The sequence below is a fragment of the Oratosquilla oratoria genome, chromosome 13 (genome assembly GCF_046742065.1).
Source record: "Oratosquilla oratoria isolate Oo_2021 chromosome 13, ASM4674206v1, whole genome shotgun sequence".
NCBI classification, from domain to species: domain Eukaryota; kingdom Metazoa; phylum Arthropoda; class Malacostraca; order Stomatopoda; family Squillidae; genus Oratosquilla; species Oratosquilla oratoria.
In genome coordinates this window covers 46,870,740-46,888,239 of record NC_134789.1, presented here as the reverse complement: position 1 = coordinate 46,888,239, position 17,500 = coordinate 46,870,740, and the positions used below count along the sequence as shown (strand labels likewise).

At 40.0% G+C, this 17,500-nt stretch overlaps 1 protein-coding gene across 1 annotated transcript in view; it reads left to right on the top strand.

Annotated features, from left to right (window-relative positions):
- Nucleotides 1-16,261, top strand: part of LOC143032227 (uncharacterized) — a 33,684-nt gene extending 17,423 nt beyond the window's left edge. Inside the window, exons 4-5 of the mRNA XM_076196696.1 lie at nt 9,553-9,566; nt 16,154-16,261. Coding sequence (XP_076052811.1) covers nt 9,553-9,566; nt 16,154-16,261 — 122 coding nt within the window. The remainder of the gene's footprint in view (nt 1-9,552; nt 9,567-16,153) is intronic.
- Nucleotides 16,262-17,500: the final 1,239 nt, after the last annotated feature.

Below are 17,500 nucleotides of genomic sequence, written 5' to 3'. Positions count from 1 at the left end.
TGAAAAATGAGATTTTTGTTCCATTAGAAATAATTTTCAAGAAATCCATCATATCCGGAGATGTCCCAAGAGAATGGAAGCTAGCTAACATTACTCCCATATTCAAAAAAGGTGACAAAAAGAAACCAAATAACTATAGGCCTATAAGTTTGACTTCAATCGTAGGAAAAATAATGGAAACTATCATCAGAGATGCTATCGAACATCATTTAGAAAGTAATCGTTTGATAAATGATAGCCAGCATGGTTTCAGACGGAAACGTTCTTGCGTGACTAACTTACTCGAATTCTACAACACAGTTATCTCCAATTATGACAAAAGAAACAATATAGATTTAATATATCTAGACTTTGCAAAAGCTTTTGATACCGTCCCACACGAAAGACTACTTACTAAACTAGCTTTGCATGGAATAAGTGGTAGCCTATTAGGTTGGACTAGTAATTGGTTGAATGGTCGAAAACAGAGAGTTGTTTTAAATGGAAAAACTTCTGGATGGAAAAGTGTTGCAAGTGGAGTTCCTCAGGGTTCCGTTCTTGGGCCACTTCTATTCATAGTATATATAAATGATATAGACCATGGACTAAAATCTACTGTTTCCAAATTTGCTGATGATACAAAACTGTGCGGAGTGGCAAATGATCACTCAAACCAATTAGATATTCAAGAAGATTTAGATAAATTACAGCAATGGTCTGAAAAGTGGCTAATGAAATATAACACAAGTAAATGCAAGGTAATGCACATAGGTAAAAATAACAGTAAGTACGATTACAAGTTATTTGGAAATTCGTTAACAAAAGTGGATAGTGAAAAAGATCTCGGCGTAATTATCAGTAACGACCTCAAATCATCCAAGCAATGTATTTCAGCCTCTGAGAAAGCAAATAAGATTCTGGGACTGATTGCGCGATCTTTTGATTTCAAAAGTCCATCACTCATTAACAAGCTATATAAATCGTTAGTTCGTCCACATTTGGAATATGCTGTTTCCGTATGGTCACCGAATCTCATTAAAGACATTGACAGACTGGAAAAAGTACAACGGCGAGCCACAAAACTGATTCCAAATATCAAAAATAAATCATACGAAAATCGACTACAGCACATGAATCTGTTTTCCCTAAAAAAGCGGAGACTCAGAGGTGACTTGATACAGGTCTTTAAGATTTGAAAGGGAATTGACAACATCAAAAGTGACAACATTTTCACATTGAATGAGAATCAGACAAGAAACAATGGTCTCAAACTGTCCGGAAATAGATTCAATTTGGAAGTAGGTAGAAACAACTTTGCCAACCGTGTGGTTAATGAATGGAATAAACTTCCTGCACAGGTAGTGCAATGTAGTTCAGTTCAAAGCTTTAAGAATCATTTAGATAAATACTTAAGTAAGATGCTGTAATGATTATAATTTATCTTATATTATTTGTTTTTGTTTTGTTATAATTTGTCTGTCTGATTTTAATTTATCATTAGTTATATGTTAATTTATTATTTACTATTTACCTGTTTGTTTATCATTTTAACTATACCTATGCATTTATTTATGTATTTTATTTGTTATTTACATTATTATAGTTTTTATTTATTATTGTATTACTAATATGATTTTTTTTTTTTTTTTCTTATTTTTTCTTTTTTTTTACATCCGACCTAGATATGGATCAAAAGGTCTCCTGTCGGCATGCTCCGCCTTTGTAATCCTTTGTAATCCTTTGTGAGTCATCCCAGTCGGATGTTAACATATTTCCCCAGAACTCAAGATGGATATCCTTTGTGGACTGGACATCCTACATATGACTCACCACGCATTGTTAAGAACGACAAAGACAATGGCTAGTTCGTATGTAGGGTGTTAGAATAGACAAGCGGTGACAAGGGAACGGAAGAGAAGGAAAAGAAAACGTAGAGTGGGAGAAAACATGGTTGGTATAGTCACCAATGCGATGAGAAGACTGGTTGCGGACTCACGTTCTCCTAAGAGAAGCAGTTGTTCTCACAGCCTCTGAGAAAAGTAAATGGTTACATACTTGGCGACATACGTACAGAATACATAAAAGGTTATTCCTTGCAAAGGAAAACGGTCTTTCGCAGCAGTCTACATGACTACTTTTGCTCTAAATATTATCCCTATCATTGCATTTCTTATTTGTACACATACTTTGTACTTGCCATTATCATGATATTGGTATGGTCTTTACGCATCACTGATATATTCATTAAGATACTGCTTTTTGGGTGTTGTTATGTATATTATACAAATGATTGTCGAACAATTGAGACTCTTATTTCAAAAGTTATAGTGCCCAAAGCAAAACCTTGTAAGAAAACTGCGTTAACATTCAAAATACTGATTGCCCTGTGTTTAAGTATATTATACAAATAATTGTCGAGCATTTGAGACTATCTTATTTCAAAAGTTATAGTGCCCAAAGCAAAACCTTGCAAGAAAACTGCGTTAACCTTCAAAATACTGATTTGCTCTGAACTTGCGTCACGGCGAGGTCCGCAAGGGGCTTCCCCCTCCATCGGCGAGGTTTCAGGGACGAAGAGCGCCCACCGGAAGTTTTCTCCATCGGGAAATTTCTTGGTATTTTCGAAGTTCGTAGGGCTTGAAAATGTGAGCTGCTGCTGTTTTTATCGAAGACTTTGTTGTGCCGTAGTTATTGCCCCCTCTTGCTACTGTTTTGCTATCGTTGTTGCTTTAGCTCCTCTTTTTCTTGCTATTGTTGTTTTGCTTTTGCTAGTGTTTTTGGCGGATGTGATATTATTCCTCTTGCTCTTGTTATTGCTTACAATTGGTTTTATATATACTGTTGAAATTTCTACGATGATCGGAACGTCTAGTTGGGTTTTCATACTAGAAAGGTCCAACGGGAAGAGTTATTTTAATTGCAAGCCCCATGTGCTATAGGTTAGGGTGATACAAGTGTCGTGAAATTTCATCTTCAAAGTGTCTTTTTCGAGTGTAATCATATGAACTGTTCTAGAATCTAGGAACAAAGGATTAGATAATATGCAGAGTGATATACTAGATGGTCAGGACTCAGAATAATACTCTCTAGAACTTTGTCCATAAGGAAATGAGGAGAACTAGATAGACAAGGAGGTCTCTACTGTCCACATCAGGAGCAGATTAGCACAAATTATTATCCAAATGAGAAGATTGTTTTGATGCATTCTAAGGGGCTAAAGTAATTTGGCTACGAGTATCATAAGACGCTGATGCAACTTCACAAAGTGAACCATGTATATTTGTTAGAAGGCAAGGGCGAGAACAAGAACGGGATGGGACTAATTAAGGAAGGGGAGAGAGAGAGAGAGAGAGAGAGAGAGAGAGAGAGAGAGAGAGAGAGAGAGCAACGCGAAGACTGAAAGAGAAAGACAATGGTGAGTTCGCAGGTTTGGAAATAGACGAGAGACGACAAAGGATAGGAAGAAGGGAAGCGGGAAGTGAATTCGATTCACTTCTCACACACACTTCCCACTAACAAAATTAATCTTTCTTCGACTAAAATTCACTTCATTTCTTCTTTCTCTCATACGACATTTCATTTCAGTTTACCTCCCACCAAAAAAAAAAAAAAAAAAAAAAAAAAAAAAAAAAAATCCGAGTTCCTACCTTTCTCTACAACTACTTGTATGTCTCCGACCATTTCCCCCGATTTTGGTTGATGTAGTTACAAGTCTCGATGTGCAACTTCTCCTGCCACATTCCTCCTGAGCCATGACACAAGTCTCCTAATAAAAATCCCTTAAAAGCGCTCAGTGACAATAGTCCCCTTTTATACACGCCATCCATTTAATTTTCTTACAGACTCTCCCTCTCCCACAAAAACCGATCACACGCTCGCGGGTGGTCCGTCCTAGATAATTAATCCATACTCCATAGCCAACTCAGGTTAGAAGAGGTGGCGAGACAACTGAAACGAGTACATACATATACCAAAGGCTTTTCCCCCCTACACCGGGGGGGGGGGGGCTAGCCAAAAAGAAAAAGGCACAGAAACCACTCCCACCCATTCCATTTCCTATATATTCCACTCCCCTCCACCCTCCTCCCTCCCTCTTATCTTGATACTTCCTGAAACAAGTAACAGGAAGAAATATTGTATGACTATCAACCCATTCCGCAGTGGTTGCCACCAAACTTTTTCACATCTATCATGGTGCCCATTTTTAGTGCGAAGGGATGAATGTCGAAAGAAGACGAAGGAATAAGGCAAAATATAGCGCAGGGGAAAAAAAAACAGGAGAAAAGGAACGTAAATGAAAAGTGGAGTGTGGATGTGAGTGAACAGAGAGGGAGAGAGAAATAGGGGAACCAACTAAGGCTCGTTTAACAAGTATCAACTTTTCACTTTGTGCCGTCCACGACACGACGTCGTGCTCTCAAATAACCATATGGGTCTATGGACCCTTTCACACGTCACGGCCACGACCACGTGTGAAATAGTCTATAGACACCCATGGTTATTTGAAAACACGACGTCGTATCGTGGACAGCGCACGGAGAGGTTTGGAGGGAGATATCCTATAGGTAAGCGTGAGGAGGGAGGAGGATAAATCTAGAAAATTATGAGAAAAAAAAACTAGAAGAGGCGAGCATGGAAGGCATGCGGATGACAGAGAACGACAGTGGGTGCGGAAACGGAGGCATTGAGGTTGAAGGAGAAGGAAGAGAGTGAGTGGAGGGGGAGGGTTTAACTAGCAGATAAGAAGGTGGGGAACAAAGGAAAAGCATTAGACAGTGGCTGGGAGGAAATAGATGAAACACTCTTTTTTTAACTACCATGCCAACCAAAGTAATTAACATCTGCCCCCTTCCCATACTATCTATGACCCCTATTGTAATTAGGCATTGCTCTCTATGACTCCTTAATAGTTCGTGCCTGCTTCTACGCCCACTGTTCCTTCCAGATGAGAAATAGAATAGAATGAATGATAAAGGAACAGAAAATAATCAATGAATATTTGAATAAGTATATAAAGAATGATAAAGGAACAGAAAATAATCAATGAATATTTGAATAAGTATAGAAAGAATGATAAAGGAACGGAAAATAATCAATGAATATTTGAATAAGTATATAAAGAATAATAAAACAGAAAATAATCAATGAATATTTGAATAAGTATAGAATGAATGATAAAGGAACAGAAAATAATCAATGAATATTTGAATAAGTATATAAAGAATGATAAAGGAACAGAAAATAATCAATGAATATTTGAATAAGTATATAAAGAATGATAAAGGAACAGAAAATAATCAATGAATATTTGAATAAGTATAGAAAGAATGATAAAGGAACGGAAAATAATCAATGAATATTTGAATATGTATATAAAGAATGATAAATGAACAGAAAATAATCAATGAATATTTGAATAAGTATATAAAGAATGATAAATGAACAGAAAATAATCAATGAATATTTGAATAAGTATATAAAGAATGATAAAGGAACAGAAAATAATCAATGAATATTTGAATAAGTATATAAAGAAATAGATAAATAAATAAATGAATATGATAAATATATATGTAAATAAGTAGATAAATAAATAGATTAATAATCAAATCAATGAACCAATCAATAGAAATAAACAAATGAATAAATAAATAGATAAACAAGCAACTCGCATGACCAATAAATCACTCATTCAATCAATTGATTGATAATTAAATGGAAATTGATAATTAAATGGAAATTTTGATACTCGTTTCAACTAACTCTGCTGTTCAATTCCATCTTTAATTCTAACAATAGATTTATATACCCAACTCCCTGGTAATTATTTACCTCCAACCCGAAGCCCTACCTCCGCTCTCCACAGGATGTTGCCAGATCATGCTCATGAGGATTTTTGTAAAAATGAAACGACGACGAAATCCACAAATTATGCTGGGGGATCATTTTGATTTATTGAGGTACTGCTGACCTTTTCCCGGGAAAGGTCAGGGACGGGAATAGATTGTCACGTCTTCTTTGGTAATGTGACGGCTTTCAGATTGCTTTGGTGTCGCCCCGTCCTCTACGGCGTGTGGAAAGCGTAGTCATGACATGGATGCTAAGACCTCTCGTATTCCATCACCTCCGAGTGTGTCACATAAATGAATAAAATCGCCTGGCGGCAAGTGGAATATAAGAAAGAGTACCGCCCAGGACGTAAGGGATTAAGAAAGACAACCTTTAATGCGACTTCCGCCATTCCTTTGCTTAAGAGTGTGCTTCATGAATGAATATAATCGTCTGGCGGCAAGTGGAATATAAGAAAGAGTACCGCCCAGGACGTAAGGGATTAAGAAAGACAACCTTTAATGCGACTTCCGCCATTCCTTTGCTTACGAGTGTGCTTCATGAATGAATAAAATCTCCTGGCGGCAAGTGGAATATAAGAAAGAGTACCACCCTGGACGTAAGGGATTAAGAAAGACAACCTTTAATGCGACTTCCGCCATTCCTTTGCTTACGAGTGTGCCACATGAATGAATAAAATCTCCTGGCGGCAAGTGTAATATAAGAAAGAGTACCGCCCAGGACGTAAGGGATTAATAAATACATCCATTAATGCGACTTCCGCAATTCCTTTGCTTACGAGTGTGCTTCATGAATGAATAAAATCGTCTGGCGGCAAGTGTAATATAAGAAAGAGTACCGCCCAGGACGTAAGGGATTAAGAAAAACAATCTTTAATGCGACTTCCGCCCTTCCTTTGCTTACGAGTGTGCCACATGAATGAATAAAATCGCCTGGCGGCAAGTGTAATATAAGAAAGAGTACCGCCCAGGACGTAAGGGATTAAGAAAGACAATCTTTAATGCAACTTCCGCCCTTCCTTTGCTTACGAGTGTGCCACATGAATGAATAAAATCGCCTGGCGGCAAGCGGAACACAAGGAGGAAGAGCGCCGACGCCGTCCAGGGCGGAAGGGATTAATCGAGATGGGCGCTAATGCGACTTCCGCCCTGAGCTGCATCGTTGCGGAGATTCTGTTGATATCGTCATGCAGATCATGACGTGACGTGCTATCAAGGTCCCATGCAACATGCACGCCTGATAGTGCACTGCAACGGCTCGTCACGTCCCCTTCGCCACTAAGGCGGTGGTCCCACAGGGATAAGAACGTAAGAGACCATAAGGCCTACACTAGGCAGTCCCGTGACCCTTACCATCTGTCATTCGTATCCATAAAGTAATCTCATCTTCTCTTAAAGCAACCAATTCTTTCAGTGATCACAACTTGGTTGCTAAGTCTATTCCATTCGTTGTACCGCCAAAGTGACAGTTCACAATTATTCTCAAATCTTATTTAATCTAAGTCCACTTTTATGTTAAGTTTGCAAATCACAATCAACTGAAATAAATTATTTTCCTAAACATCTGCCAAGTTTTTAATATTCTCGATTACCTCCTTTCTTACCGGGTGGTACTTTTGCTTTAATTCTGGCTGCCGTCAAACGAATTTATTCATCTCCGTAACACCCATTCAACAGCAACTGGTTGGAAGTTAAAAGATCAGATAATAATTGATTATATTTACAAAGAGCAACAGTAATCACATAAAACACGTAAATAAAGATATTTTGCTTGAAACCACGAGATTATCAAATATCGGAATACTGAACGTTTTCGTCTATTTAAGACATTTTCAAAGTATATAGTATCACAACAAAGTACAGCTTGAATACAATAGTGTAAAGAACAGGAGAGGTCACTCAACATAAATACATAAGGATTGTGTTACACCGAAAAAATAGAAGAAAAAAAAGATGTTTTGCTTGAAACCACGAGGAAATCAAATATCGGAATACTGAACATCTTCGTCTATTCAAGACATTTTCAAAGTATATAATATCACAACAAAGTACAGCTTAAATACAATAGTGTAGAGAACAGGAGAGGTCACTCAACATAAATACATAAGGATTATGTTACACAGAAAAAAACAGAAAAAAAATATTTACAAAGAACTATAACGTCAAAAGTTAACATGAAACCTTTTCCTTTCCAATTGACGTCGGATGTAGAGAAAGGTACATAAAAATATATAACTCAAATTTAGTGCAACAAAACAAAAAGACGAAATAGATTAATGAATATAAGAACAAATAAAATGGATTAAATGAAATTAAAATAATGCAAACTAAAATAAAGTTACAGGAAATAAGATCAAATGAAATAAGGCAAGATGGTAGCTGGCTGGACTCCCAATGATGAAGCCCCGGGTTCGAGACTGCGTCGGCTGGATTTGATATATATATATATATATATATATATATATATATATATATATATTATATATATTTTTTTTTTTTTTTTTTTTTTTTTTTCTTTTTAGGACACCACGGCAACTGGTGATTTATTCTATAATATAGTGAAATATAAAACATAAGAAAATAGATTAGAATAAAACAAAAACAAATCGAATAAAAGGTATATGAACGAAATAAATCAAACTTATATAGAATGAAGTAGATTGAAATGTCATATAGAATATGCTAAAGTAAAACAAAATGAAATACAATAAAATTAGATAATATGAGGAAAAGATGAAATCAAGTTAAATAAAAGAACGAGTAGAATAGAATGAATAAAAACAAAATAAAACGAATACATACTTGCACCTCTTGCCTTGTGTGACAGCGAGTGGAGCCTTGAAAATCCTTTCAGGGATTTCGTCAATACGAACTCGCTGCACCTTGGGGCTCCGTATGAATTTCACTTCAGATGAATTTCACTTCAGATGACCTCAAATGATTCTATTCAGGACCGACCCTGACCTGAGAGAGTTCTCGGTCGATCGAGACCCCCATTCAATCTGGAGCCTGTCAGTCAGCTGTTTGATAAAACCACGTTGTATATATTTAGACTGCCACTGCACAGTAATCTATGTGAAAATTTATTCATACGAGGATAAAGAGTCTGGGCTTTTGAAAAACATATATTAAGTCTTAAAAAGTATGGGATGGATAAACAATAGATTTCTCTCTCTTTCTCTCTCTCTCTCTCTCTCTCTCTCTCTCTCTCTCTCTCTCTCTCTCTCTCTCTCTCTCTCTCTCTCTCTCTCTCTCTCTCTGAGAAAGAAAATAATACCAAGAAAAACACGGGATGATTTTATTTTTAAATCTATGCTTTAAACATTAAACAATTGTTATCAAAATAGAAAACACGATAATGATGCGAATGTAATTTTTTTTACAGTATTACATTAAAATTGCGATGACAACATTTCCCGTGCCAAGCCATAGTTTTCCTTTTATCCTTGCTGACGTCAAGCTCTTTGATTCATACATTCATTCACTCACCATTCCTCGCCCCTTGCTCCATTGCATCATATGAGTTCGCCATATTATTCATAAACCGACCTATTTCTGGATGACATCAGCTAATGTAAATCCTTCACGGCCAAGAGGACTAGTGCTACCGTGTGGCTTTACCACCCATAAGAACATAAGAACATAAGAAATAAAGGAGACTGCAAAAGACCATAAGGCCTACACTAGGCACACCCAATACAATTCTCTAACTTATTCATTCCAGGTGTCCCCACTGATGTAAATAAAATTACCTGACGTGAGCTAAGGTAAAAACTCTGAAGAGTGAAAGGACTGAAATGGGTCAATCGAGATAGTCTCTACCTAATCATCCTCGGGGTTTCCCCTTCACCTGAAAAGAATCTTTTGGTTTTAGTTAAAATCAAATCTCTAAAGGTCAACGTAGATGCATATGGTTTAGCGGCTTCGTGGTTCTCAACCCTTTTCACTCCATCCCACCCCTTCATGAATTATCAACATTCGTGTTGTTCAAATTAACTTTTCTCCCCCCCCCCAAAAAAAGTAAGAAATAAAAATTATCATTAGATGTTGATGAAGATAAATCCTTTGCTTCATTACAAAGTTGACAATCATAATTATCTTCTGCCAGGACAGAATTATTTTTTTAAGTCAGATTCCTCACATTATATAGAAATGTATAATTTGTAACAGTAGGCCATGATCTCCCACCTCCTTAAATTCTTGTCATGATTTCCTTGGGGATCAAAACCCCTAGACTAAGAACCACTGGATAAGGGTTCCACGCACCTGAATCAAACCCTCTGGTGTCGGCCAGACAAAATAAATTTAACCCGAAATGGTGATAAAAGAATGAATAACATCATGCTTAACTATGACTATAGGCAGAGAAGATAAAGAGGCAAACAGACAGACAGACAGACAGATAGACGGATGGAGGGACAAAAAGTAACGTTTAGGGCCATTTCACATGCATCGACTTTTCGCCGTGCGCCATCCACGACACGACGTCGTGCTCTCAAATAACCATGGGTGTTTATGGACGTTTTCACACGTGGTCGTGTCCGTGACGTGTGAAAGCGTCCATGGGCACTCATGGGTATTTGAGAGCACGACGTCGTGTCGTGTACGGTGAAAAGTCGATACCTGTGAAACGACCCTGAGATAAACAGACAGAAAAAACAGGTAGGCAGACAGACTGATGAACGGACGAACAAATGGCGGGTGGGGGGGACAGACGAAAAATAAAGTATAGATTTCCTGTTGGCCAGGCTCGTTTAGACTCAACCGAGGCTATGTATATCACCCGATTCTCGATGCTTGGAATACCAAAGTTGTAATCTAGAATTCACACCAAAGCCTATTGCTCCTGTCTCCTTCTACCTCCCCCTTCCACTCTCATTCCCTCTCCCCGCCCCTAGATTATCCTCCCCCTTCTTCCCCTTGCCTCTGACTTATCCTTCCCCCTTCCCTCATCCCCCGCCCTTCCTCCCCTTAACCTTAGCTTTCCTCGAACCACTCAGACAGACTTGCCTCTCCATCCCAATAGCTGCGTTGGGGCATTTTTTCCCCGACACTGATTTTTTCTTTTATATTTTTCTTATCAGCCTCTGGTTGAGTTTAGTTTGGCTAACCTAACCTAACCTAACCTAACCTAACCTAACCTAACCTAACCTAACCTAACCTAACCTAACCTAACCTAACCTAACCTAACCTAACCTAACCTAACCTAACCTAACCTCGTCAACCCCTTTGGGTATGCCTGCCGCACAGCCATGTGTGGCTTGCCTTGGTGTCGGGAAAACAAAAATGATCGTCTGCGGTTTCCTCCCACTCCTCCTCGGCGAATTCCACTCCCTCCCAGTCCTCTCTACCCTGATCCCTCCCTTGGCAACCACTCCTCCCTTCATATCCCTCCCTCCCTCCCTCCCTTCCTTCTACGCACTAGCTTATCTTTCTTTCTCTTCATTTTTTCCTTAAACGTTCTCATCTCACCAAACCTTCCGCATTTCCTTTTCGTTTTGTGTTTCATCTCCCCATCCACTCCCACTGTACGCCTTCTGTGTTGATGAAGGAGGGCCCATGGATGTGTTATATGGGAAGGTGAGGAGGAGCCCACGTCAGGAGGCGCTGAGTAGCTGCGTCCGAAGCCGTCACCTTTACCCTATGCAATTGGACTGTTGGGGCAGGGAACAAGTACAGCTTGGAATCGGAAGGAAGTGCGGGATTCGAACCCACACCTAAACAAATGCGTAGCCAACATTCTTACGATTACGCCACCAGAAGAGAAAAAAAACACCCTCGACAATTGGGTTTTCCCTAAAGTTCCCTAATAAGGTTGGGGGTTGCCCAGCGTATAGTATGACATGTTGCAACATCTACTGCAGAGACTTCCTCCACCCTCCACCCTCCACCCTCCACCCTCCACCCTCCACCCTCCCTCTCAACTTCCTCCTTTCTTTTTCATCCTCCCCAAAGCTTATTACTAGCTCTTCCACCCAATGATCTTCATATATGTGCTTAAAAGAACAGTCCCTAGGAATTCAACCAACAGTACACATTTCGCTGGTGGCGTAATCGGAAGCGTGCTAATCTTGTATTCGCTTAGTCGTGGGTTCGAGTCCCGCACACTTATCCGATTCCCAGCAGTGACTGTTACCTGCCCCAAAAGCCCAGGCGCGTAGCACAAAGGTGACGGCTTCAGCCACAGCTACGCGACTCCTAGCGTAGACTCCTCACCTACCAAGAACCCCTTCTTCATTTGTCTGAGGATAGCGAGAGAAGAATATCTACAGAAAAAAATGAACATAAACAGGTTAGATGATATACATTTAACCAATTCGTATCTGGGGTTACCCTTTAACTGAATGAAATCATCTGGGATTAGCTAAAACATGCTATCCAATGGTTACGCCGCGAGATGGGAAGCGTGCAAGAGGGAGACCAGACAGAAGGTGGAGAGACGAGATAGAGAAGTTTGCAGGGGTGACGTGGCAGAGGTTAACGCAATCGTGCGAGTCATGGAATGCTATGAAAGAGGCCTTTGATCAGCAGTGGACTCAGTATGGCTGATTGATTGATTGATTGATTGATTGATTGATTGATTGATTGATTGATTGATTGAGTTATTGATTGATAGACATCACGGGCACAAACGGGAACTCGTTTGCTATAGAGGACATGTCACGAAGGTTAAGCAGGCAGCGGCCAGAACACATGCAAAAGTGACAACAGGTATGAAACGGATTAAACGAAGTAGTCTTTCACCTCTTTCCTTCTGAGAGGATGTTACAGGAATCAAATGAAATAAAAAGAAACTGGCAATATCCAAAATAAAAGACTTTACTCGCTATGGATGGAGCTCATTTAAATATATTTTAGGTCTTTCGGAATATGGCACCCATTTTTGCCACAAAGGGGCTGTAACATTACGCGAACGTTTCTTGCGCTTAGGTGCCGAGGGAGTGAAGGAGACTCCGGTGAGTTTCGTGGCTTTATTCTGGTTAGCGCGAGTGCCGACCTAGGCTGGGTCGACGCGGGCAGGGCTCAGGACCCTGCCCTAAACCATAAGAGTAACCGCGAGCCTCGGCCGGGCACTGCTGGGTACAAGTGCTGAAAGGAACTGAACGGAGACACCAGAACCTGGCATCTTATATAGGTGTCATGCGTACGTTAAAGTAGCAAACGACCCAACCTGACCGAAACATGGCTCGGCAGGGCTTAGGTTGTGCTTTCAAGAGGATACAAATACATGTAATACAGGCGTACTATAGACTTAGCCTACATACAATTACTATAAGGCCGAAGGCCAGCTACTTCTACACAAACTATCAATTCCTGGTCCATCCCATTTCTGAGGCGGCGATGCTATAAGCCAAAATACCGCGTCGTAGCACATGTGGGGGGCTTGTCCACCACAGGGCTGCCTCAGAATGGAATATATGGCTTACAAGATACCTTGCCCTGTGTTTCTTGCTTAAATGATATTCGTATTCCTCGGCAGCAGTCAGAATAAAATGAGTAAGATTAAAAAAAAAAAAAAAAAGGAAATGAAAGACTCCAGAAATCGGATTTCTGTTTTAGTCAATCAGGTTTTTTTTTAGCTTTGTTACTGAATAATTGCAAATTTGTAGAGCATTTCATTATTGTGGTTTTGATACAAGTTTAAATACAAGAACCTTCAGATATCACAAATTGAAATCATTACAATATTAAAATATAATTATATTACATTAAAATCGGGTTTTGGAGATGACTGAAGGAGATGCATTCAGTGGATGTTAGAGGAACTAGAATGGTTACATCCGGAGATTGTTGCAAGAACTTGCAGCTTTTCATTGATAAAAATAAAAACCTTTAAACTGCCTCTTACACTCGTACAGCTTCTACAGATGTCTGAACTTGCGTTAGATTCAACAACTTCCCTTCAAAGATTTCTAATTTACCATACAATCAATCACTCATTCAACCAATCAAATATTTCCACTAGTCAATCATTTAGTCAATTAATCAAGTAACCATGTCTGGGAAGATGACCAGATAATTCCGGGACAGATGGTTTGCAAGATACTTTGCCCTGTGTTTCTTGCTTTCATGTTATTCACATTCCTCATGGTCATTGTAAGCAAACTGGATCATTTAAGAAGTTGTTTACCTAACGGGTCTCACAACTTGGTAATCGTTGGTTCCAGTCACCCACTTCCCTCGTGACTGTGAACTACAGTAGTAGCTGATCATGAGTTCAGCAAGTGATGCAAGAACATGGTGAATCAGATATACACAAACATACACGCACAACCACACACACAAACATACACGCACAACCACACAAACAAACAGACAAACAAACACACAAACATACACGCACAACCACACACACAAACATACACGCACAACCACACACACAAACATACACGCACAACCACACACACAAACATACACGCACAACCACACAAACAAACAAACAAACAAACCTTCAAACAAACAAACAAACACACTTGCATGGCGCAATGGTAGCGTCCGCGCCCGCCACTAAGGCGGTCCGAGTTCGGATCCCACCCAGGGCTGAAATGATTTCAGTATTGCTGCGCTGCGAGTCGTTACTCCAACTCTCGTTGGCGGGGAGCTGTGGGTGTGTGTGCGTGTAAGGTCACAGCATTACCCATAGACCGGTCCTCTTTCGGGAGGGAAATAGCTGTCGATCACGAGTCCAACACGTGATCCAAGACCATGGTGAACCATGGTGAATCACACACACACACACACACACACACACACACACACACACACACACACACACACACACACACACACACACACACACACACACACACAAACACGCACACACAAAGAACAAACGAACACACATACGCACAATCGCACACACACACATATTCACCCGACTACGTACGCATACCAAACAAACAAATACGCCTAACTGGTCACTCTCAATCCACGTGGACAGGAAATTTTCCTTGAAAGCTCGCGACGTCATCCTAGGCAGTTGTCACCCGCCACCAACTTGAACAATATACTGAAAACTATCTCCGTCTATCCACAGGCAGTAAACACTTCAGAGATCTAAATAACCTTTAGAAAGAAAAACGGGAGTTACTATACCTATCGCAATGCATTGTTCTTGTTATTGATTGTTATTGTCATTGATTGCAACACCAGCATCACAGCACAAAAGGCATTCGTAACCCCAATGAGGAAAAATTCATGAGTACGTCTCGACCAGTGAAGAGCCAGTTTTATCCGCCTGTCTCTAGGCAGATACTGCAACTATATCTGTTTGGGGACACTCTATACCTAGATAATGCGTAATACTGTAATTGTAATCTCTTTGGAATGCGACATGCCTTGCATGTATACAGCGCATGAGCTCGTGTGTGTGTGTGTGTGTGTGTGTGTGTGTGTGTGTGTGTGTGTGTGTGTGTGTGTGTGTGTGTGTGTGTGTGTGTGTGTGTGTGTGTGTGTGTGTGTGTGTGTGTGTGTGTGTGTGTGTGTGTGTGTGTGTGTGTGTGTGTGTGTGTCGTAACGGTTCGCCCTGAGCGAGGCGCGCACTTAAATCTACAACGTAGGCAGCCTTCAACACTAACCACTTCACTAGCAAAACGCGCGTGCGTGTGTTTGTGCGTGTGGAATGGGACGTATGTGTGTGTTTATTTGTCCACTTGTGTGCACTTTTATACGCCTACCCACTCGTGGGAGATGGTGAGCAAGCGTGAAAGATTATTTGGATACGAAATATGAAGCATCATAACTCTGACCCACTCACACCTCTAACTAAACTGTCAAACACAGATCTTACGTGTGGACTATCGACAACAACAGCACTTCAATCATCTACAGCTGCTGAGCAGATGAGCTAACCTGGACCAGTGGGAAGATCCGCGCCATAATGAAACTCAGTCAAGGATTTGTTGTGCTATCGAACGTTAAGTATGTTTGTTTTGTACTGTTTATATAAGTACAACAACCTGTAGGAATTTTTTCTTAAATCATAATCTATTAGCCAGTGGAGCAAACACCACGACACTGTAAAAATCTTACTCAATCTTCTCCTCTATCTCTATGGATCATCTCTACTAATCTCCCAGAGAGACTTCCGGTTCATCCCCTGTGACTCCAGTATAATGAAATTTATTTGCCACATTCACATCTCTTGTAAGTGCGAGTCTCTCTGACCTCGCCCTGTCAGTCATATTTCTTATAAACTGTTACCACGGTCATCACCAATTGGACTGCAGTCTTCTGCTGGAAAGTCAAGTCAATTGCTTCAATTCTGTATATTTCCTAAACTGATATAGTCACTCCAGTGGTACCTCATGATCCTCTTTTTTCAGGTGTCTTCATCTAAAGAAAATACATTAGATTTAAATGCAATTAAATTTTGCAGCAAGGTACCCAAGGTAACGCCTCATCCAACTTCAAAGATTATCCAAAATTCCTGAACTATCAGATTTCTTCAGTGGAACAAAGTCTTGCTCACTTTCCTTTCTCTGATATGCCGTTTCAGACGTTCTTATAGGTCCAGGTCCTCAGCCAATCTGGCAGCACGATTTATCTCCAAATTCTCTAGTATTTCAATCAACGCCACACCACTACTCGGCCTTGGACGGTACACTTCTCGACAGCTTTCAGAGTTTCAGGTTTTGAGGTATTCCACAGTTCATCAGAATGCTCAAGAGCACTAAACAATTCGGAGCGAGTAGAGACTGTTACCGCATACTCCTGGCACATGTACAGTATAAACCACGAGTTTCTCCGGATGAAATCCAAATGAACAGTGTCTCAGGATTCTCCTGGGTCTGACACGTAGTCTGAGTGTTACAACCACAAGCCTAAAATCGGTCTTAAATAATTCAGTGCTAGTGTAAATCCTGTAGCTCTGTAGTGTCCTACAAAGAGTACCAGCAAATTTGTGATCAATCACTTTTCCAACACCTTCGGCATTGCAATACCAAATCCATCAGTAGGGTTTTTGCCTTTGGAGCCAGAAACCAAGAATCTTTAGCCTTCTGGTCTGCAAAATCTAGGAGAAAACTGCTAAGTGCCCCACAACTACAACTACGGCCCCCTTCCCACCCACATCTGAGGTGGGGCCAATTGCTGTGACCCGACCAATAGCAGGTGCAACCCTCTTGATCTCATTCCTGCAATATCCCTTCACCCCAGAGAGAGCCTCTATATCCATATTGAGCCTCCTAAGCTCCACCACTGAAAAGGAGAGAGAGAAAGAATGTTCCTAGTATTCATGTTGAGAGCGTGTTGGAGGCCTACCCAGGAACAGCGTAGTGCGTCTGGTGAATTTGACTGGGCACGTTGCAAGAGCAACTCCGCCAGTACCGTCATGTCTGGATGTCATATACATATATGACATATGTACATATAAATATATATATATATATATATATATATATATATATTATATAATATTATATATATATATATATATATATATATATATATATATATATATATACATATATGGAGATGAGGTGGCAAAATGAAACGAGGCTAGAGTATGGAGCTGTATTCAGAACCAGACGTTTCGACCTCTTAGGCCTTCCTCAGTTCACGGAGGAAGGGCCAAGCGGTCGTAACGTCTGGTTCGGAATAAAGCTCCATACTCTAGCCTTAACGTTACATTTTGCCACCTCACCTCCATATTTGTCTGTCTTTACATATAT